The sequence below is a fragment of the Halichoerus grypus genome, chromosome 14, assembly GCF_964656455.1.
Source record: "Halichoerus grypus chromosome 14, mHalGry1.hap1.1, whole genome shotgun sequence".
Lineage (NCBI taxonomy): Eukaryota > Metazoa > Chordata > Mammalia > Carnivora > Phocidae > Halichoerus > Halichoerus grypus.
Window position 1 is genome coordinate 1725195 of NC_135725.1, and position 23620 is coordinate 1748814.

Here is a 23620-nt window from a genome sequence, read left to right on the forward strand (position 1 = left end):
CTGAGCCCCATGGGCGTGTAGAGGATTAATATACTGGGTGTCAGCCTGAATTCAGAGCAGGTTTGCGCTAAAATCACACCCTGACTGTTCTGGGGAGGTCCATCCCTTCCCTGCCCGGTTCTGATGCTTTAGTGAAGTGGATCCCAGCTGCAGCCTTGCAAGTTTCCAGCCTGTTTTCTGGGCGGGGAGAGACTCCTGAGGTGGGAACCGCTTCTGGTATGCCCAGGTGGGCCCTGGAGCAGTCGGCCCTCCCCCACCACACCCGGGGAGAACTCTTAAGGGCCCAGCAGCCCATCTCAGGTGGGCACCACTTCTTTGTGTTCTTGTGGTGTCAGCTTTGCTGTGTGTGTAATATTCCCTGTGGGGCTCAGAGCTGCAGATGGATTCCCAGGAAGCCTGGCCTGTTCCTGAAAGGACACATTCCTGCACAGGTGTCCTCCTGGGGCACATTTCTCTGCCTGCCTTCAGCAGCTTTTCAGCCTCTCCATACACTCACTCTGCTGTCCTCTCAGGGCCTAGGCAGCGCTGGCAGAACAAAGATGGGCAGAAATGCTGGTTTGAGAGCAGTAGTCTTGTATTGGCTATATTTTTATTTCCTTAGCCATCTTGCACATTAGGTGGTAGAATTTTCATTTTGTAGAACGGTAAATGGTGCAGTAGAGGATTAAATGACTTTTTCCTTGGAGCTAGCTGTTCTTCTTTCACTTTCAAAGTTGATGAAAATTTAAAAAGAGGTGCTCTATTTTTAAAGATTGTCTCATACATCTAATGCTGATTAAAAAAACATTCATTCATTTTCTCCTGATCCTGATCCTTGGTCTCAGCCCCTAAGGACGTTAACAGGAATCAGACCATCCAGTGTTTGCAGTCCGCATATCCCCACCCTTTAAAGTTTCTTCTACTTTTCTTGTTTTGGGGCGTGTGGAGGGAGATGGGGTTATTAAATTTAAAATTTATTGTGGAAATTTTACAAATAGAGCCACATGTAGCAAGAATATTGAAAGAGCATCTCTGTACCCCTCACTTGGCTTCAGCAATTGTCACCATTCTGCTCTTTGTCTTCCTTTTTGGTTTTCTCTGCTGAAGTATTTTGCAGCAAATCCCAGATATCATTTTACTTGTGAATACTTCAGTATGCATCTCTTATGAATGAATAATTTTAAAAAATATTTTTTATTAAAAATTTTTTATTATAATTAACATGCAATGTTATATTAGTTCATGTACAATATATAGACTCAACAATTATATTACTCATTGCTTACCACGATAAGTGTAGTCACCAAATGTCACTATACAGTGTTATTACAGTATCATTGACTATATTCCCTATGCTGTACTTTTCATCTCCGTGACTTATTTATTTTAAAACTGGAAGTTTGTACCTCTTTTTTTAAGATTTTATTTATTTGAGAGAGAGAGAGAGAGAGAGAACACAAGAGGGGGAGGGTCAGAGGGAGAAGCAGACTCCCCGCTGAGCAGGGAGCCTGATGTGGGACTCGATCCCAGGACTCCAAGATCATAACCTGAGCCAAAGGCAGTCGCTTAACCAACTGAGCCACCCAGGTGCCCCACGTTTGTACCTCTTAATCCCCTTTTTCTATTTTGCCCATATATCCAACACCTCCGCTCTGACAGCCACCATTTTGTTCTATTTAGGAGTCTTGTTTTTTGTTTGTTCTTCATCCATTCATCTATTGATGGACACTCAGGTTGCTCTCATGTCTTTGCTATTGTAGATAAAGCTGTAATAAACATAAGGATGCGTGTATCTTTTTGAATTAGCATTTTCATTTTCTTTGGGTAAATACCCAGTAGTGAAATAACTGGATCATATGGTAGTTCTATTTTTAAATTTCCTAGGAAACTCCGTACTGTTTTACACAGTGGTTGTACCAGTGTGTCAATTTATATTCCCACCAACAGTGTATGAAGGTTCTTTTTTCATCATACCCTTGACAACACTTGTTATTTCTTGTCTTTTTAATACCAGCCATTCTGAATGGTGTGAAGTAATATTTCATTGTAGTTTTAATTTGCATTTCCCTGATGATGAGTGATGTTGAGCATCTTTTCATGTGTCTGTTGGCCATCTGTATGTCTTCTTTGGAAAAATGTCTATTCAGGTCCTCTGCCAATTAAAAACAAAATGTTTTTTGGTGTTGAGTTGTATAAATTCTTTATATATTTTGGATATTAACCACTTATTGGTGATATCATTTGCAAATATCTTCTCCCATTCAGTAGAGGTTGTCTTTTTGTTTTGTTGATGGTTTTCTATACTAAGCAGAAGCTTTTTATTTTGATGTGGTCTGAATAGTTTATTACTGCTTTTGTTTCTCTTGCCTGAGGAGGCATATTTTTTTTTTAAGATTTTATTTATTAGAGAGAGAGAGCTCAAGGATGGGGAGCGGCAGGCAGAGGGAGAAGTAGGCTCACTGCTGAGCAAGGAGCCCAGTGCGGGACTTGATCCCAGGACTCTGGGATCATGACCTGAGCCAAAGGCAGACACTTAACCAACTGAGCCACCCAGGCCTCCCTAAGGAGGCGTATTTAGGAAAATGCTGTGACAGCTGATGTCAAAGAAATTACTGACTGTTTTCTTTTAGGAATTTTATAGTTTCAGGTTTCACATTTAGGTGTTTAATCCATTTTGAGGCCTTTTCTCTTTTTTAAATTCTAGTAGAGTTAACATCAGTGTTATATTAGTTTCAGGTGTACAATGTAGTGATTCAGCAATTCTATACATTACTCAGTGCTCATCAGGATAAGTGTATTGTTAATCCTCTTCACCTATTTCACCCATCTCCCCACCCACCTCTTCTCTGGTAATCATCACTTTGTTCTCTGTAGTTAAGAGTGTGCTTTTTGGTCTCTTTTGTCTTTTGTTCATTTGTTTCTTAAATTCCACATACAAGTGAAATCATACGGTATATGTCTTTTTCTGACTGGCTTATTTCACTTAGCATTATACTCTAGATCCATTCATGTTGTAAATGACAAGATTTCATTCTTTTTTATGGCTAAGTAATTCCATTTTTTTATGTGTGTATATCAAATCTTTTTTATCCATTCATCTATCATTGGATAATTAGGTTGCTTCCATATCTTTACTATTGTAAATAATGCTGCAGTAAACATAGGGGTACCTATATCTGTTCAAATTAGTGTTTTCATATTCTTTGGGTAAATACCAAATAGTGAAATTACTGCATCATATGGTAGTTCTATTTTTATTTTTTTGAGGGACCTCCATATTGTTTTCCACAGTGGCTGCACCAGTTTGCATTCCCACTAATAGTGCAAGAGGGTTCCTTTTTTTCCACATCCTCTTCAATACTTGTTTCCTGTATTTTTTATTTTAGCCATTCTGACAGGTGTGAGGTGGTATTTTGTTGTGGTTTTGATTTGTATTTCCCTCATGATCAGTGATGTTGAGCATCTTTTCGTGTGTCTGTTGTCTTTGGAGAAACGTCTGTTCTTGTCGTCTGCCTATTTTTAATTGGATAATTTGGGGGGTTTTTGGAGGTATTGTGTAAATTCTTTATATATTTTGCATTCTAAGCTTTTACTGCATACGTCACTTGCCAATATATATTCCCATCCAGTAGGTTGTCTTTTAGGTTTGTTGATTGTTTCCTTTGCTGTGCAGAAGCTTTTTATTTTGATGTAATCCTAATAGTTTATTTTTGTTTTTGTTTCCCTTGCCTCAGGAGACATATCTAGAAAAATGTTGCTCTGGCTGATGTCAGAGAAATTACTGCCTGTGCTCTCTTACAGGATTTTTCGGTTTCAGGTCTCACATTTAGGTTCTTAATCCATTTTGAGTTTATTTTTGTGTATGGTGTAAGAGAGTGGTCCTGTTGGATTCTTTCATGTGTAGCTGTCATTTTCCCAACACCATTTGTTGAAGAGACTTTTTCCCATTGGATATTCTTTCCTGCTTTGTCGAAGATTAATTGACCATTAGTCATGGGTTTATTTCTGGGTGTTCTTTTCTGTTCTGTTGATCTATGTGTCTGCCTTTTGTGTCAGTACAATGCTGTTTTGATTACTACAACTTTGTAGTATATCTTGAAATCTGTGATTGTGATACCTCTATTTTTGTTCTTAAGATTGCTTTGGCTATTTCTGGATACTTTTTTTGGTTTTGTTTTGTTTTTTGTTTTTTTGTGTGCTTCCATACAAATTTTAGGATTATTTGTTCTAGTTCTGTGAAAAAAAGCTATTGGTATTTTCATAGGAATTGCATTAAATCTGTAGATTGCTTTGGGTAGTGTGGACTTTTTTTTTTTTAATATGTTATGTTAGTCACCATACAATACATCATTAGTTTTTGATGTGGTGATCCACGATCCATTGTTTTTGTATAACACCCAGTGCTCCATGCAGTACGTGCCCTCCTTAATACCCATCACCAGGCTAACCAATCCCCCCTCCCCCTTCCCCTCTAAAACCCTGTTTGTCTCTCAGAGTCCATAGTCTCTCATGGTTCATCTCTCCCTCCGGTTTCCCCCCCTTCATTTTTCCCTTCCTTCTCCTAATGTCCTTCATGCTATTCCTTATGTTCCACAAATAAGTGAAACCATATGATAATGGACTTTCTCTGCTTGACTTATTTCACTTAGCATAATCTCCTCCAGTCCCATCCATGTTGATGTAAAAGTTGGGTATTCATCCTTTCTGGTGGCTGAGTAATATTCCATTGTATATATGGACCACATCTTCTTTATGCATTCATCTGTTGAAGGGCATCTCGGCTCTTTCCACAGTTTGGCTATTGCGAACATTGCTGCTATGAACATTGGGGTGCATATGGCCCTTCTTTTCACTACATCTGTGTCTTTGGGGTAAATACCCAGGAGTGCAATTGCTGGGTCATAGGGTAGCTCTAGTTTTAAATTTTTGAGGCACCTCCACACTGTTTTCCAAAGTGGCTGTACCAACTTGCATTCCCACCAACAGTGTAAGAGGGTTCCCCTTTCTCCACAACCTCTCCAACATTTGTTGTTTCTTACCCTGTCCATTTTTGCCATTCTAACTGGTGTAAGGTGGTATCTCAATGTGGTTTGATTTGAATTTCCCTGATGGCTAATGATGATGAACATTTTTTCATGTGACTGTTAGCTGTTTGTATGTCTTCTTCAGAGAAGTGTCTGTTCATCTCTTCTGCCCACTTTTCGACTTACTTGTTTTTTGGGTGTTGAGTTTGAGAAGTTCTTTATCGATCTTGGATACCAGCCCTTTATCTGTAGTGTCATTTGCAAATATCTTCTCCCATTCTGTGGGTTGCCTCTTTGTTTTGTTGATGGTTTCCTTTGCTGTGCAGAAGCTTTTTATCTTGATGAAGTCCCAAAAGTTCATTTTTGCTTTTGTTTCACTAGTTTTTGGAGCTGTATCTTGAAAGAAGTTGCTGTGGCTGATGTCAAAGAGGTTACTGCCTATGTTCTCCTCTACGATTTTGATGGATTCCTGTCTCACATTGAGGTCTTTCATCCATTTTGAGTTTATCTTTGTGAATGGTGTTAGAGAATGGTCGAGTTTCATTCTTCTGCATGTGGCTGTCCAATTTTCCCAGCACCATTTATTGAAGAGACTGTCTTTTTTCCATTGCATGTTTTTTCCTGCTTTGTCAAAGATTATTTGACCATAGAGTTGAGGGTCCATATCTGGGTTCTCTATTCTGTTCCATTGGTCTGTATGTCTGTTTTTGTGCCAGTACCATGCTGTCTTGGTGATCACTGCTTTGTAATATAGCTTGAAATCGGGCAACGTGATGCCCCCAGCTTTGTTTTTCTTTTTCAGCATCTCCTTGGTGATTCAGGGTCTTTTCTGATTCCATACAAATTTTAGGATTGTTTGTTCCAGCACTTTGAAAAATGTCGTTGGAATTTTGATCAGGATGGCATTGAAGGTATAGATTGCTCTGGGTAGCATAGACATTTTAACAATGTTTATTCTTCCGATCCATGAGCATGGAATATTTTTCCATCTTTTTGTGTCTTCTTCAATTTCTTTCATGAGTGTTCTGTAGTTCCTAGAGTACAGATCCTTTACCTCTTTGGTTAGGTTTATTCCGAGGTGTCTTACGGTTTTTGGTGCTATTGTAAATGGAATAGTTTCTCTAATTTCTCTTTCTGCAGTTGTGTTGTTAGTGGATAAGAAAACAACTGATTTCTGTGCATTGATTTTGTATCCTGCCACATTACTGAATTGCTGGATGAGTTCTAGTAATTTGGGGTGGAGTCTTTTGGGTTTTCCACATAAAGTATCATGTCGTCTGCGAAGAGAGAGAGTTTGACTTCTTGTTTGCCAATTTGAATATCTTTTATTTCTTTTTTGTTGTCTGATTGCTGTTGCTAGGACTTCTAGTACTATGTTGAACAGTAGTGGCGAGAGTGGGCATCCTTGACGTGTTCCTGATCTTAAGGGAAAGGCTTTCAGCTTTTCCCCATTGAGGATGATATTCACTGTGGGTTTTTCATAGATGGGTTTTATGAACTTGAGGAATGTTCCCTCTGTCCCTATACTCTGAAGCGTTTTAATCAGGAAAGGATGTTGTATTTTGTCAAATGCTTTTTCTGCATCAATTGAGAGGACCATATGGTTCTTCTCCCTCCTCTTATTAATGTGTTCTGTCACACTGATTGATTTGCAAATGTTGAACCACTCTTGCATCCCGGGGATAAATCCCACTTGGTTGTGGTGGATGATCCTTTTAATGTGTTGTTGGATCCTATTAGCTAGGATTTTGTTGAGGATTTTGGAATCCAGAATCATCAGGGATATCGGTCTGAAATTCTCCTTTTTGATGGGGGTCTTTGCCTGGTTTGGGGATTAAGGTAATCCTGGCCTCATAAAATGAGTCTGGGGGCGCCTGGGTGGCTCAGTCATTGGGCGTCTGCCTTCGGCTCAGGTCATGATCCCAGGTCCTGGGATCGAGCCCCGCATCGGGCTCCCTGCTCCACGGGAAGCCTGCTTCTCCCTGTCCCATTCCCCCTGCTTGTGTTCCCTCTCTCGCTGTGTCTCTCTCTGTCAAATAAATAAATAAAATCTTTAAAAAAAAAAAAAAGAGTCTGGAAGTTTTCCTTCTGTTTCTGTTTTTTGAGACAGCTTCAGGAGAATAGGTATTTCGTCTTTGAATGTTTGGTAGAATTCCCCAGGGAATCCATCAGGCCCTGGACTCTGGTTTTTTGGGAGGTTTTTGATCACTGCTTCAATCTCGTTACTGGTTATTGGCCTATTCAGGTTGTCAATTTCTTCCTGTTTCAGTCTTGGCAGCTTATAGGTTTCAGGAAGGCCTCCCTTTCATCCAGATTGCTCAATTTATTGGCATATAGTTGTTGATAAGAATTTCTAATAATTGTTTTTATTTCCTTGGTGTTAGTTGTGATCTCTCCCCTTTCATTCATAATTTTATTAATTTGGGTCCTTTCTCTTTTCTTTTGGATAAGTCTGGCCAGTGGTTTATCAATCTTATTAATTCTTTCAAAGAACCAGCTTCTAGTTTTGTTTTCTGATCTACTGTGTTTCTCGTTTCTAAATCATTTATCTCTGCTCTAATTTTAATTATTTCTTTTCTAATGTGTGGCTTAGGCATCTTTTGTTGCTTTTTCTCTAGTTTTTTAAGGCGGAGAGTTAGTTGGTGAATTTGGGATTTTTCTGCTTTTTTGAGTGAGGCTTGGATGGCTATGTATTTCCCCCTTAGGACCGCCTTTGCAGTATCCCATAGGTTTTGGACCGATGTGTTTTCGTTCTCATTGATTTCCATGAATTCTTTAAGTTCTTCTTTGATTTCCTGGTTCATCCAGACATTCTTGAGCAGAGTGGTCTTTAGCTTCCAAGTGTTTGAATTTCTGCCAAATTTTTTCTTATGATTGAGTTCCAGTTTTAAAGCCTTGTGTTCTGAGAAGATGCAGGGAATAATCTCAATCTTTTGGTATCAGTTGAGACCTGATTGTGACCCAGTATATGGTCTATTCTGGAGAAAGTTCATGTGCACTCGAGAAGAATGAGTATTCTGTTGTTTTAGGGTGGAATGTTCTGTAAATATCTATGAGGTCCATCTGGTCCAATGTATCATTCAAAGCTCATGTTTCCTTGTTGATTTTCTGCTTAGATGATCTGTCCATTGCTGAGAGTGGAGTATTGAGATCTCCTACAATTAACGTATTGTTATCAATATGACTCTTTATTTTGGTTCACAGTTGGCTTATATAGATGGCTGCTCCCATATGGGGGCATAGATATTTACCATTGTTAGCTCTTCTTGTTGGATAGACCCTTTAAGAATGATACAGTGTCCTTCTGTGTCTCTAATTACAGACTTTAGCTTAAAATCTAATTTGTCTGATATAAGAATTGCTACCCCAGCTTTCTTTTGAGGTCCGCTGGCATGGAAGATAGATATCCATCCCTTCACTTTCAGTCTGGATGTATCTTTAGGTTCAAAATGAGTCTCTTGTAGACAGCATGTGGATGGGTCCTGTCTTTTTATCCAGTCTGCAACTCTGTGCCGTTTTATGGGAGTGTTCAGTCCATTCACATTGAGAGTGATTATTGAAAGATATGAATTAATTGTCATCATGTTGCCTGTGAAGACGTTGTTTTTATAGATTGTCCCTGTAAATTTCTGTTGTATATCACTCTTGGGGTCTTTCTCCTTTTATAGAACCCCCCTTAATATTTCTTGCAGGGCGGCTTAGTGGTCACATATTCTTTCAGTTTCTGCCAGTCTTGGAAGCTCTGCATCTCTCCATCCATTCTAAATGAAAGCCTTGCCGGATAAAGTATTTTTCGCTGCATGTTCTTCTCATTTAGTACCCTGAATATGTCTTGCCAGGCCTTTCTGGCTTGCCAGGTCTCTGTGGATAGGTCTGACGTTATTCTGATGTTCCTCCCTCTGTACGTAAGGAATCTCTCCCCCCTCACTGCCCTTAAGATAGTTTCCTTGGTTCTAAGATTTGCAAGTTTTACTATTACATGCCGGGGTGTTGGCCTGTTTTCCTTGATCTTGGGAGGGGTCCTCTCTGCCTCTAGGACACGAATGTTTGTTTCATTCCCCAGATTAGGGAAGTTCTCAGCTACGATTTGCTCAAATACATCTTCTAGTTCTCTCTCTCTCTCTCCACTCCCTCTGGGATTCCAATTATTCTGACATTGGAACGCTTCATGGTGTCACTTATTTCTCTGATTCTATTTTCATGGATTCTGAGTTGTTTTTCCCTGGCCTCCTCTTTTCCCTTTTTATCTATTATACTGTCTTCCAGATCGCTTATTCGTTCTTCTGCCTCAGTTACCCTAGCTGTTAGATTATCTAGATTGGATCGGATCTCATTGATAGCATTTTTAAGTTCTGCCAATTCACCTTTTATTTCTGCCCTTAGAGACTCTATGTTGCCATTAATTGATTTCTCCATTCTAGCCATTGTCTTCACAATTGCTAGCCTGAACTCCATCTCCGACATCTTGGTTATATCTGCATCCATTTGTAAATCTGCAGCATAAGTCATAATCTCTGAGTCTTTTCTATTTTGGGGGTTCCTCCTCCTAGTCATTCTGTTGATGGGTGTTTGAGGGAATGTATAGAGTCCAAATTCTTGACCAGAACCCAAGCAAGATGCTCCTGTTTTATAGGGACCTTAGGGTTGCTGGCCTCTTGTTTTCCCAGCCTGTCTTCTGCGGGAGGGACCTGCTGCACGTTTACTCAGGCAACCCTGTTTGGGCGGAGTTGCCCTGCGCCCCTGTGGCGGGGGATGGGCTCAGCAGGAATCAGTCTTTGGGGCTTTTGTTCTCTGGTGCCTTTCCCTGGTGGCTTTCCGCGTCTCTTCCGCGAGTTAGAGTAGAAGAGACCGTTTCCAACCCTCTGCCTCAGAGCAGAGAGACCATAGTCTGTTCTTCAGTGAGCTCTCCAGGCCACACTTGTCTCCGTTTCTGTCTGTGCTGCTATAAACTGCAGCGTCCTGGGTTGTGCACCCCTCCGCGACCCCAGTCCTGCCTCCAGGTCGGGGCACGTCTCTGCCCTTTGTGCTTCTAAAACCACCAGCCGCTCCCAGATTGAATGTGCGACCCCGCTGCTCCGGGTTTCCTCCCCGGGGGCTGCCCTAAAGTCCTTTCCCCGCCACTACTGGTCTGCAAGTCTGTGCCCTGTCGACAGCACGCGAGGCTGTCGCTCACCGGCGGTGTAGGATTCCCACGGTCAGCCTCCTTCCTGCTGCCGTTTATCCTCCGATATCTGCCCGCGGAATCACGGCTCCCCGCTTCGTACCTCGAAACCAACCACCTGCGATATTCTGTTTGTAGAGATCCAGATCTTCTTACATCTCAGGCTGGTTTCGTGGGTGTTCAGAGTGGTCTGGTAGATATCCAGCTCAATTCCGGGGACCAGTTGAAATAGGGTCCCCTACTCCTCCACCATCTTTCCCCCCTTCTCTAGTGTGGACATTTTAACAATGATTGTTCTTCTGATCAATGAGGATGGAATATCTTCCCATTTGTGTCATCTTTAATTTCATCAGTGTTTTATAGTTTTCAGAGTACAGGTTTTTTTTACTTCCTTGGTTTAGTTTATTCCTTAGGTTTTATTATTTTTCAGGCAATTGTAAATGGGATTGTTTTCTTAATTTTTGTTTCTGTTACTTTGTTATTAGTGTATAGAAATGCAATGCAACGGATTTCTGTAGATTGATTTTGTATCCTGTAACCATATTGAATTCATTTATCAGTACTATCAGTGTTTTTTTTTTTTTTTTTGTGGAGTCTTTAGGGTTTTCTGTATATAGTCTCACGTCATCTGCAAGTAGTGCAAGTTTTACTTCTTCCTTACCAATTTGGATGCCTATTATTTCTTGTCCAATTGCTGTGGCTAGGACTTCCAGTATCATGTAGAATAAAAGTGGTGAGGGTGGACATCCTTGTCTTATTTTTGATCTTAGGGGAAAAGCTTTCAGTTTTTCACTATTAAGTATGATGTTAGCTGTGGGTTTTTCATATATGGCCTTTATTATGTTGAGGTATGTTCCCTCTGAACCTGTATTGATCAGGGTTTTTATCATGAATGGATGTCGTTCTTTGTCAGAAGCTTTTTTTTGCATCTATTGAGATGATCATATGGTTTTTGTGCTTTCTCTTGATGTGATATATTATGTCGATTGATTTGTGAATACTGAACCACCTTTGCAGCCCAGGAATAAATCCCACTTAATTATTGTGAATGATTTTTGTAATGTATTGTTGGATTTGGTTTGCTAATATTTTTTGCATCTATGTTCATTAGAGATACTGGTCTGTAGTTCTCTCTCTCTCTTTTTTTTTTTTTTTTTTTTTGTGGTGTCTTTATCTGGTTTTGGTATCAGGGTAAATTTGGCCTCATAAATGAATTTGGAAGCTTCCTTCCTCTTCTATTTTTTGGAATAGTTTGAGAAGAATAGTTATTTACTGTCCTTTAAATGTTTGGTAGAATTCGGTCCTGGACTTTTGTTGGCTGGGAGGTTTTTAGTGATTCAGTTTCACTGCTGGTAATCACAATGTTCAAATTTTCTATTTCTTCCTGCTTCAGTTTTGGGAGGCTATATGTTTCTAGGAATTTGTCCAGTTCTTCTGGGTTGTCCAACTTCTTGGCAAATGATTTTTCATAATATTTTCTTTTAATCCTAATTTCTGTGGTGTCAGTTGTTCTTTCTCTCCTCTTTCTGATTTTATTTGAGTCTACTCTACTTTTTTTTTTTGAGCAGTCTACTTTTTATCAACTTTATTGTTTGTTTGTTTGTTTTCAAGGAACCAGATGCTGGTTTATTGATCTGTCTTATTGGGTTTTTGCTTGTTTGATTTGGTTTTGTAGCTTCTATTTCATTTATTTCTGCTCTAATCTTTATTATTTCTTTCCTTCTACTGGCTTTGGGTTTTGTTTGTTCTTTTTCTAGCTCCTTTAGGTGTAGGGTAAGGTTTGTGATGAGGTAGGCCTATATTGCTATATAATTCCCTCTTAGGACCACCTTTGCTGTTTCCCAAAGTTTGAACCATTGTGTTTTTATTTTCACTTATTTCCATATGTTTTTTTAATTTCTTCTTTGATTTCCTGGTGGACCCATTCATTATTTAGTAGCATGTTATTTAACCTCCATGTATTTGTGCTCTTTCCAGATTTTTTCTTGTGGTTGATTTCTAGTTTCATAGTGTTGTGGTCTGAAAAGATGCATGGTATGATTTTGATGATCTTGAATTTGTTGAGACTTGTTTTGTGGCCTAATGTGATTTCTTTTGGAGACTGTTCCATGTGCACTTGAAAAGAATGTGTATTCTGTTTTAGGTTGGAGTGTTCTGAATATATCTGCTAGAGCCATCTGGCCAAATTTGTCATTGAAAGCCACTGATTCCTTGTTGATTTTCTGTTTGGATGATCTATCTGTTGATGTAGGTGGGGTGTTAAGGTCCCCTACTGTTATTTTATTACTATTGATTATTTCCTTTATGTTTATTATTAGCTGCTTATGTATTTGGGTGCTCCCATGTGGGGTCACATATATTTAAAATTATTACATCTTTTTGTTGGATTGTTCCCTTTATGATTATATGTCCAGTCTATTTTGTCCAATTTATATATTGCTACTCTGGCTCTCTTATTTCCATTTGCATAATAAGTGCCTTTCCATCCCTTAACTTTCAGTCTGCATGTGTCTTTGGTTCTGAAATGAGGCTCTTGTGGACAACATATAGATGGGTCTTGCTTTTTTATCCATACATATAGATGGGTCTTGCTTTTTTATCCATAATGGCACCCTGTGTCTTTTGATTGTTATATTTAGCACATTTACATTCAAGGTGATTATTATTAAGTATGTATTTATTGCCATTTTGTTACTTCTTTTACGGTGTTTTTGTAGTTCTTGTCTGTTCCTTTTTCTTTTTGTCTCTAAACAGTTTGTTGGCTTTCTTTAGTGATATACTTGGATTACTTTCTCTGTGTCTTTTGCTTATCTGTTATTTTTATTTGTGATTACTATTAGGTTTATATATAATATCTTATGTATAGAGCACTTTATTTTGTTTATTTTTTATGTTCAATTATTCAACTTATAATACATCATTAGTTTTTGATGTAAGTTGATGGTCACTTAAGTTTGAACCCATTCTTTTTTCCTCTTCCTGCCATGTTTTAGGTATATGGTGTCATACTTTACATCCTTTTATTTTGTGAATCCCTTGACTGATGTTTTTTAAAGATTTTATTTTTATTTATTTGAGAGGGAGTGAGAGAGAGTGCGCCAGTAGGGGGGAGGAGCAGAGGGAGAGGGACAGGCAGACTCTGCACTGAGTGCAAGATCCGATGCAGGACCCAATCTCATGACCTGAGCTGAAATCAAGAGTTGGATGCTCAACCAACTGAGCCACCCAGGCGCCCCTCTCTTGGCTGATTTTTATAAATATACTTAATTTTACTGCTTTTGTGCTTCCTACTTTTCTCACTCCTGCTCATGGTCTTTTGTTTCCATTCATAAAGTCCCCTTTAACATTTCTTGTAGGGCTGGTTTAGTGGTCATGAATTTCTTTAACTTTTGTTTGTCTGGTGAACTCTTTAAAATATATATTCTTTAAATTTTATTTTTGAGAGAGAATGACAGAGAGAGAGAGAATGAGAGGGGTGAGGGTCAGAGGGAGAAGCAGACTCCCTGCTAAACAGGGATCCCGATGCGGAACTTGATCCCAGGACTCCAGGATCATGACCTGAGCTGAAAGCAGTCACTTAACCAACTGAGCCACCCAGGTGCCCCTGTCTGGTAAACTCTTTATTGCTCCTTTTATTCTGAATGATAGCCTTGCCAGATAGAGTATTCTTAGTTGCAGAGTTTTTCCTTTTAGCACTTTGAATATAACATGCCACTCTCTTCTGGCCTCAGAGTTTCTGCTGAAAAATCAGCTGATAGCCTTATGGGGTTTCCTTACATGTAACTGTTTTCTTTTCTCTTGATGCTTTTAAAATCCTCTCTTTATCACTGCTTTTTGCCATTTTAATTACTATGTGTTTTGGTGTGGACCTCCTTGGGTTTATTTTGTGGGAAACTCTCTGTGCCTACTGGATCTGGATTTCTCTTTCCTCCCCCAGATTCAGGAAGTTTTCAGCCATTATTTCTTCAAATAAATTTTCTGCTCCCTTTTCTCTCTCTTCTTCTGGGATCCCTATAATGCAAATGTTACTACTCTTGATGGTGTTGCTGAGTTTTCTAAGTCTGTTTTCATTTTTTATTACTATTTTTTCTCTTTCCTGTTCAGCTTGATTGCTTTCCATCCCTCTGTCCTCTAGGTCATTGATTTATTCTTCTGCTTTCTCTAGTCTACTATTTATTCCCTCTGGTGTATTTTTAATTTGTTATTAAGTTCTTCATCTCTGATTAGTTTTTTTTGTGTTTTCTATCTCTGTCAAGGGTATCATTGAGGTCCTCCAATCTTTTCTCAAGGCCAGTGAGTATTTTTATGACCATTACTTTAAATTCTCTATGAGGCATATTACTTATTACCATTTAGTTTAGCTCTTTTGCTGTGATTTTGTTCTGTTCTTTCATGTGGGACATATTCCTCTGTCTCTTCATTTTGTCTAACTCTTGTCTGTTTCTCTGTGTTAGGAAAGTCAGCTATGTTTCCTGCTTTTGAAAATCATGGCCTTATTTATTTTTTTAAGATTTTATTTATTAGAGAGAGAGAGCATGCATGTTATTAGCTGCTTTATGTATTTAGGTGCTCCCATGTTGGGTCACAAATATTTAAAATTATTATATCTTTTTGTTGGATTGTTCCCTTTATGATTATATAATGTCCAGTCTATTTTGTCCAATTTATATATTACTACTCTGGCTCTCTTATTTCCGTTTGCATAGTAAGTGACTTTCCATGCCTTAACTTTCACTCTGCATGTGTCTTTCATTCTGAAATGAGGCTCTTGTGGACAACATATAGATGGGTCTTGCTTTTGTCCAATGTATATATTGCTACTCTGGCTCAGAGCAGCAGAGGGAGAGGGAGAGGCAAGCTTTCTGCTGAGCAGGGAGCCTGATGTGGGGCTCCATCCCAAGACCCTGGGATCATGACCGGAGCTGAAGGCAGACACTTAACTGACTGAGCAACCCAGGTGCCCCAGCAATTGATTTTTGTATATTAACCTTGTATCCTGCAGCTTTGATATACTCATTTGTTAGTGTCAGAAATTTCTGGTTGAATCTTTGGTATTTTCTAAATAGTCAATCAGGTCATCTGCAGACAAAGATAGTATTGTTTCTTCCTTCCCAATCTGTGTACCTTTTATTTCTTTTCTTATGTTCTTATATTAACTAGTATTTCCAGTGTGATGTTCATAGGAGAGGTGAGAGGGGACATCCTTGCTTTGTTCTTGTTCTTCAGGGTCAGCATCTGCTTTCTCAGCACTAAGCAGGGTGTATGAGTCGTGGCTTTTCCACTCTTTCTTTAAGCACAGCCACAGTTATCTGCAGAGGTTGTCAGCACAGCCTGTTCTTAACCTGAGCCTGACAAAATTAATGTTACTTCTTTACTGTTCTCTAACATCCAGCCAGTGTTATTTCCTGGATTGCTCAAAACTGCTAAAACAGTGTCCACACATTGCATTTGGTTGCTGGGTCTCTAAAGCCCCCTTTTATTCCACAAGTGCTCTCTTTTTTATGCTGTTAACTTATTGAAAGTTTCACATTTTAAAATGATTACACACATGTCATTTCATCCCTCAGTACTTCACCATTTCTTAATAACAGCTTGTTTTCCCCATGTGCAGAATATCAGGATCACAGCTAACAGTGTTCACAATAGTTCTGTAATACCCAGTTCATCTTGAATTGTCCTTTGTAATCCCCAAAATACTTTCTAGTTCATTTGTGCGAAGCGTATACTCACATCTGAAGAATGGTTATCTAGTCTTTGTGTGAAGGAAAGTCTCCCCTCTTTTTTTTATTTTTTATTTTTTATTTATTTATTTGACAGAGACACAGTGAGAGAGGGAACACAAGCAGGGGGGAGTGGGAGAGGGAGAAGCAGGCTTCCCGTGGAGTAGGGAGCCTGATGTGGGGCTCGATCCCAGAACCCTGGGATCATGACCCGAGCCGAAGGCAGATGCTTAACGACTGAGCCACCTAGGCACCCCTGAAAGTCTCCCCTCTTCATTTCTTCATGACATTGGCTTGTTGAAGACCTGTGCCATTTGCTGACTGCACCTTTTTAAATCTCAAGTCACATTTAAAATCTTGGGAACTCAATCTTGGACATTTAAGTAAGAGGGGCAGCCACAATGATGGCACCCACCCTGCTTCATGCCCCCCCCCCAAATCTACATTCTGTTGGAGATCTGTAGCACTCTTTCTGTTTGGATTTCCTGGGACTTGTCCTTTGGCTTCAGGGCAGATGTGGATGGGGAGTTTCTGTTTCCCTCTGAGAGGTGACTTTGGCTCTCAGTGTGAGTGCCCTTCTTTGGGTACTCTGAGGCCTTTTCCTTCTTAATAGAGTCCCCACAGTGAGAAAAGTCTCATCTACCTGCAGGGGGCTGAAGGCTTCAATTCTCAACTGGGGATTGAGACAGCCTGTTGCTGATCTGGCTGTGGGGGCCTTTTTTTTTTTTTTTTTTGGACACTGGTTAAGAATGGGCAGCTCTGATGCCCCCTGCAACCTGCCTTCCTTATCTCCACTCACCCATGCTGTACTGGGAGGCTAATGGAAGGGTACTTCTCCCAAGCGCCCCCTTACTTCTGTTCTCTTTCCCCAGCTCTGCCCTGCAACTTGACTCTTCTCTAGGAAGAGCACTCAGCTGACCAGGAATATGGCCCCAGGGCTCCTGACAACCAGGGATGAGGTGAGTCCTGAAGTTTTTTCCTAGCTCTTGCAGGATGGACTCATTGCCTTTCCTTGTCCTAGAGCTGCCCTCGTGGTGTTAGGTCATATCTAGCCCTGATTTTGGAGGTGTGGCCCATCTTACCCAGAGTCTTTTCTCAGACTCCTCTGTTCCATTCATGACTTAGGCATTCACCAAGTAGTGAACTGTAATCAACACAGTTAAAATACAAATACAGGACATTCATGCTTATGTGCCCAGTAATTCCCAAGGCGTAAAAAAGTGAAGGAAGGCTTTCAGGAGAAAGCTCTTTACAGAGCTGCCTGAGCTGCCCCTGATGGACTTGGGAAGTTGAAGAACTTCCAGTAGGAGTGTGACAGGAAGTCTAGTGCATCTCAGAAACTGGGTGACTGGCAGCCTGTCCCTCACCATTTGGAAAGCTTGGAGCAGCCAGTGGCCTTTGGTCACATCAGTTTTCTCTGTGTAGTGGTGAGGATGCTGATCTGCTGTCTGCTTGTGTGTAACTTGTGGATACGTTTAGTTTGGCCAGTCCTGTGCTATATATATATATATTTAAGATTTTATTTTACTTGAGAGAGTGAGAGAAAGCACAGATGGAAAGGGAGAAGCAGACTCCCTGCTGAGCAGAGAGCCCAACAGAGGGCTCGAAGGCAGATGCTTAACTGAATGAGCCACCCAGGCGCCCCCTGTACTTTATATTTAAATGAGTTTTCCACACTTAGAAATGGGAAGATTATGTCTGAAGGTCTGGATTGCCAGTTTCTCTGAGAATAGGCCGAGGAGTCTGATTCACTCACTTATTATTTTCCTGGCCCCTGAAGGCTTTGCCTTCACCTGCTCTGAGCCTGGATGGACAGTTCAGCCAGAATCTGGAAAGCTAGGTTGAGGACTGTGGGCTTGAACTTGGGAGTAAACTGGATTTTGAAGGATTTTGAGAAGGATTTCGCCATGTTGAAATCAAGGATTAGGAAATAAACAGTATAGTTGATCTTGAACAACATGGATTTGAACTGTGTGCGTCCATTTACGTGTGAATTTTTTTCAGTAAATACGGGACAGTACTATAAATGTATTTTTCTCATGAATTTCTTAATAATACCTTTTTTCTCTAGCTTTATTGTAGGAATATAGTATGTAGTACACAGCATACAAAATATATATTCACTGACTGTTTGTTATCAGTGAAGTTTCTGGTTAATTGTAGACTATTAGTTAAGTTTTTGGGGAGTGAAAAGTTATACAGATTTTTGACTGTATGGTGGGTCGGCAGCCCTAACCCCCGTGTTGATCAAAGGTCAACTGTAACTGAGTGAATATATGTCCTAAAGGAAAGATTTTCTAATCCCCAAGATTAGGCAGGATGTGAGTTTTACATAATTGGATAAAATTAACATTTACTAACCACCTAAATACATACCAGGTGGGATACTTTTGTGTTGCTTATATCAGTTACACAAAATAGTGTCAGTTATATTCAGTTTTTAATTGCCTGTCATACCAAGTGTAGAATTTTTTTACAAGAAGATCTGAACTTGATCTTAATACTGGGCTCATATGTGGATATTTGTCTCTTACTGTACAAGTTAAAAATGATTGGTTATCAGAGCCATTGAGAGCTGTGTGTCCCTCAGTTGTCAAATATTTTATACCTTTGAGGGAAAATGTTTGTGTAGTGCATGCAACTCAGAGTGTTACTTAGGTAAGAGAGAAAACTTTTATATGTTTCATTTTACCGTTTATGATGTTAATAGAGCAGCATTCTTGGCCAAAATGGAATGTAGCACTGGCTCACTTTTTCTGTCCCTACTCTGCCACTTCCTGTGGGATCCTTAGCACACCCTGTATCTCATCCTGTCTGTGACCAGTATCTCTCAATATATATTTTTTCTTTTATTCATTTCCTTGTGAAAAATTGATGTGAGGGCATAAATATCTGAAGGGTTTAGTTTTTTAAGATGAAGTTTCCATACCTGGAAGAGTGTCAGGCATCCAAACCTACTTGTTTCATAAAGGGACCACAGTCTGAACTTTGTTTTGTTTTGTTTTGTTTTTGTTTTTTTTAGAGGAGGGGCAGAGGGAGAGGGAGAGAGAGAATCTTAAGCAGGCTCTACACCCAGCATGAAGCCTGATGTGGGGCTCAGTCCCACAACCCTGAGATCATGACCTGAGCTGAAATCAAGAGTTGGATGCTTAACCAACTGAGCCGCACAGGAGCCCCATACAATCTTAACTTTTTTTAAAGATTTTATTTATTTATTTGACAGAGAGAGACACAGTGAGAGAGGGAACACAAGCAGGGGGAGTGGAAGGGGGAGAAGCAGGCTTCCTGAGCAGGGAGCCCAATGCGGGGTTCAATCCCAGGACCCCGGGATCATGACCTGAACCGAAGGTAGATGCTTAACGACTGAGCCACCCAGGCGCCCCTTAAATTTTTTTTGAAAGAATGAAAGAACAAAGGGGTTTTTTTGTTTTGCTTTTTGTTATTTGAGGCATAGAAATTACATGTTTTAGGAATCTTTAAATTACATTTCCATATACTTTGATATATATCTTTTTTTTTTTTTTTTTACTTTGGTATGTATCTGATCTGAATTATATAAAATCTTTTGACCTATATTTTAATTGAATATATTGTTGACCATATATACACATGGTATTTAGGCATGTCGAAGGAGTTTGGCCTGATACAAAAGAAATTGGAATATGCTTTAGGGTTGTGACCTAGATCAGGGCTGGACCTAGAGGTTGTTAACTGGTAAGAAATTAGCACTCTTTCATTATTAATCTTAAAAAATCGTTTTGAATGTCTGCTGTGTGAAGGAGCATTTGGTCAACAATGATATCCACAGCACAGCCTCCATTCTTACAAGACTCCCAACTTATTTAGGTGTTTACCTATCATTGGAATTAAGCATTTAAAAGTTCCTTTATTGAGGTATAATTCACATCCAATAAAATTCACCATTTTAAAGTGTACAGTTTGTAGATTTTAGTATATTCACAAAGTTGTGCAACCCTCGCCCTTATCTAATTCCATAATGTTTTTGTAACCCCCAAAGAAACCCCACACCCATTAGGAGTCACTCTCTTTTCTCCCCTCTCCCAACCTCTAGTGAGTGCTCATCTATATTCTGTCTCTATAAATTTGGTTATTCTGGGTATTTCATATAAATGGAATCATATAATATGTGGTTTTTGTGTCTGTTTTCTTTCACTTAGCATAATATTTTCAAGGTTCATTCATGTTGTAGCCCAAATCAATAATATTTCATTCCTCTTCATGGTCAAATAGCATTCTCTTGTATGGATATATGACATTTTGTTTTTTCATTCATCAGTTGATGGACATTTCGTTTATTCCTGTTATTGGAACTTAATATCTTTGGTCTATGCACATTTTTGATAGATTTTAATGATAAAATTGTATTAAAACTAGTGACTACCCCAGTGTCAGATCTTTAAAGATGAAGAAACCCAGGAATCCATCAAAATCCTAGAGGAGAACATAGGCAGTAGCTTCTTCGACATTGACCACAGAGACTTCTTTCAAGACGTGTCTCTAAAGGCAAGGGAAACAAAAGCAAAAATGAACTTTTGGGACTTCATCAAGATAAAAAGCTTCTGCGTAGCAAAGGAAACAGTCAATAAAACTAAGAGGCAACCTACAGAATGAGAGAATATATTTGTAAATGACATTTCAGATGAGGGGCTGGTATCCAAAATCTATAAAGAGTTTATCAAACTCAACACCTAAAAAACAAATAATCCAGTCAAGAAATGGGCAGAAGAAATGAATAGACACTTCTCCAAAGAAGACATACAAATGGCTAACAGACACATGAAAAAATATTCAACATCACTAGCCATCGGGGAAATACAAATCAAAACCACATTGAGATACCACCTTACACCAGTTAGAATGGCAAAAATTAACAAAAGAGGAAACAACAAATGTTGGTGAGGATGTGCAGAAAGGGGAACCCTCTTACACTGTTGGTGGGAATGCAGGTGGGTACAGCCACTCTGGAAAACAGTATGGACGTGCCTCAAGAAGTTAAAAATAGAGCTACCCTATGACCCAGCAATTGCACTACTAGGTATTTATGCTGAAGATACAGATGTAGTGAAAAGAAGGGGCACCTGCACAGCAACGTCCACAATAGCCCAAACGTGGAAGGAGCCGAGATGTCCTTCAACAGATGAATGGATAAAGAAGAGGTGGTTCATATATATAATGGAATATTACTCAGACAGCAGAAAAGATGAATACCTGTCATTTGCATCAACATGGATGGAACTGGAGGGAATTATGCTTAAGTGAAATAAGTCAAGCAGAGAAAGACAATTATCATATGGTTTCACTCATATGTGGAACATAAGGAATAGCATGGAGGACCACAGGGGAAGGGAGGGAAAACTGAATGGGAAGAAATCAGAGAGGGAGACAAACCATGAGAGACTCTGGACTCGGGGAAACAAACTGAGGGTTTCAGAAGGGAGGGGGGTGGAGGGAGGGGGTAACCAGGTGATAGGTATTAAGAAGGGCACGTGTTGTGGTGAGCACTGGGTGTTATATGCAATTTAATGAATCATTGAGCACTACATCAAAAACTAATGATGTACTTTATGTTGGCTAACTGAACATAATAATAAAAAAAAGATGAAGACACCACCTACATTCACATTCAAATCTATGACTCTTTGCAGGTTAAAAACATTCATGGATTTTCACTATCCCATCCCACTATTTCTCAGTCATTACGAATTTAACTTGTTCCCAATGTTTGAGAACATATTTCTTTCTTTCTTTTTTTTTTTTTTTTAAGATTTATTTATTTGAGAGAGAGAGAGAGGGTGAGAGAGAGAATACCCAAGCCGGGGGAGGGGCAGCAGGAAAGGGAGAGACTCTCAAGCAGGCTCCCCACTGAGTGCAGAGCCTGATATGGGGCTCAGTCCCACAACTCTGAAATCACGACCTGAGCTGAAATCAAGAGTGGGATACCCAACCAAATGAGCCACCCTGGTGCCCCTTGAGAACCTATTTCTGTGGGAAATTTTGTTCATGAAATGAATTTTAGTCTGACAGTTTTTCTCACCACAAAATATGACCAAGTGAGAAGACATGAGTATTTTAAATTGTAGAAGCTACAACTCTGTAGTAGAGTGTCTGTGTTCTTTTTGTCTGCTTTCAAAACCATCCACAGGATACTACAACACCTCTGCTTTCTGTTCTACCACTAGCTACTTTTCCCTCCTGCCAGGTGCTTCTCACCCACATCATGGACTTCTCCCTTCTCTTCCTCTGCTCATGGCATCTGTGTTCCCTGCCTCCCTACATGCTTCATTTAGATTCTTAGCCCTCTACTCTTTTCTTCATTATTCTGAATCTTAGCCATCTTTCAAATTTTATTTTTTTTGAGATATAATTCACATACCATAATTTACCCTGTGGATGAAATGATCAGATAAGGACTTTAAAGTCTCTGTCTTAACTATGCTCAATGTGGAAAAGGAAAATGTCGTAATATCAGATGAAATGAACTTCAAGACAAGGGGAAAGAAAACCATTTCAGAATGATAGAAGAGTCACTTTAGCAGGAAGACATAGCAGTAACGTATGTATGTGTCTAATAACAAAGCTTTAAAATAATTCACAGAATTAAAGGGAGAAAATGGAAATTATACTATTACAGGTAATTTAATCCCCTCTGAGCAATTGATAGAACAAGTAGGTAAAAAGTCAGTAAAGACATATATGATCTAAAGAAAACTAGCAACTACATCATCTTGATCAATAGTTATAGAACACTGTACTGTGCAACTGCAGAATATACATTTTTTCAAGTATGTTCAGCAAGAGAGACTTAGTGAATTTGAAGGGGTTTAAAGATACAGCTTATATTCTGAGATTCCAGTCAAATTAGAAACCAATAATAAGTTACCTAAGTAAGTCTCAAATATTTAGAAACTAAACAACACATTTCTTCACTGATCCTTGCATCAAAGAAGAAATTGCATTGTGACATCAAAATGATGGAGGGAAATACATGGCTCTGTGCCTGCCACAAAACAACTAATGAGCTGCTAAAATCTGCCAGAATTACCTTTTGTCAAACTTTGGAACCTAGTCAAAGTGGAAAATTTGGTGAAGAAAGAAGCTCCTACTTTATGGCAGAAGAGTGCTGCAGCATTTTAAACTGCCTGCCTATCAACTATATTAAATACACACAAAGAGCTAAAGGAAACCATGAACATGGAACTAAAGGAAGTAGGCCAACAATGTTTGAAGAGATAGAGAATATCAATGAAGAGATTATAAAAAGGAGTCATACAGAACTTCTGGAGCTGTAAAGTACAACAACTGAAGTGAAAAACTTGGTATGGGGGTTTAACAGCATATTTAGGTAGGCAAAATAGTCAGTGAATTTGAAAATACTTCAACTGAGATTATCCACTCTGAGGAGCAGAAAAAAAAGAACACTGAAAAATGCACAGAACTTAAGAGACCTGTGAGACACCAACGGATGTACTTACATATACATAGTGGGAATTGCAGAGGGAAAGGAGGGAGAGAAGAATTTAAGAAATATCCAGAAACTCCTCAAATATGATTTTAACCCCCCCCCCCGCAAATCTATATGTCAAAGAAGCTTAGTAAACTCTAAGTAGGATAAACTCAAAAAGATCCACACCCAGACATATAGTCAAAATTATCAAAACCCCTACACCAAGACAGAATTTTGAAAGCAGCAAGAAGGTATTTGTTACCTACAAGGA

The 23620-nt window shown here is 39.4% G+C and overlaps 1 protein-coding gene across 6 annotated transcripts in view; it reads left to right on the top strand.

Annotated features, from left to right (window-relative positions):
- The window catches only part of ZNF169 (zinc finger protein 169), a 67036-nt gene that overhangs the window by 1074 nt on the left and 42342 nt on the right, over positions 1–23620 (top strand). For 5 of the 6 annotated variants that reach the window (XM_078062147.1, XM_036113706.2, XM_036113708.2 and 2 more), the window contains exon 2: positions 16757–16843. In XM_078062147.1, the coding sequence (XP_077918273.1) occupies positions 16811–16843 (33 nt within the window). In that variant the 5' untranslated portion in view covers positions 16757–16810. Of the gene's footprint in view, positions 1–16755; positions 16844–23620 lie in introns of those variants that run through there. The other variant, XM_078062153.1, reaches the window with a different exon arrangement.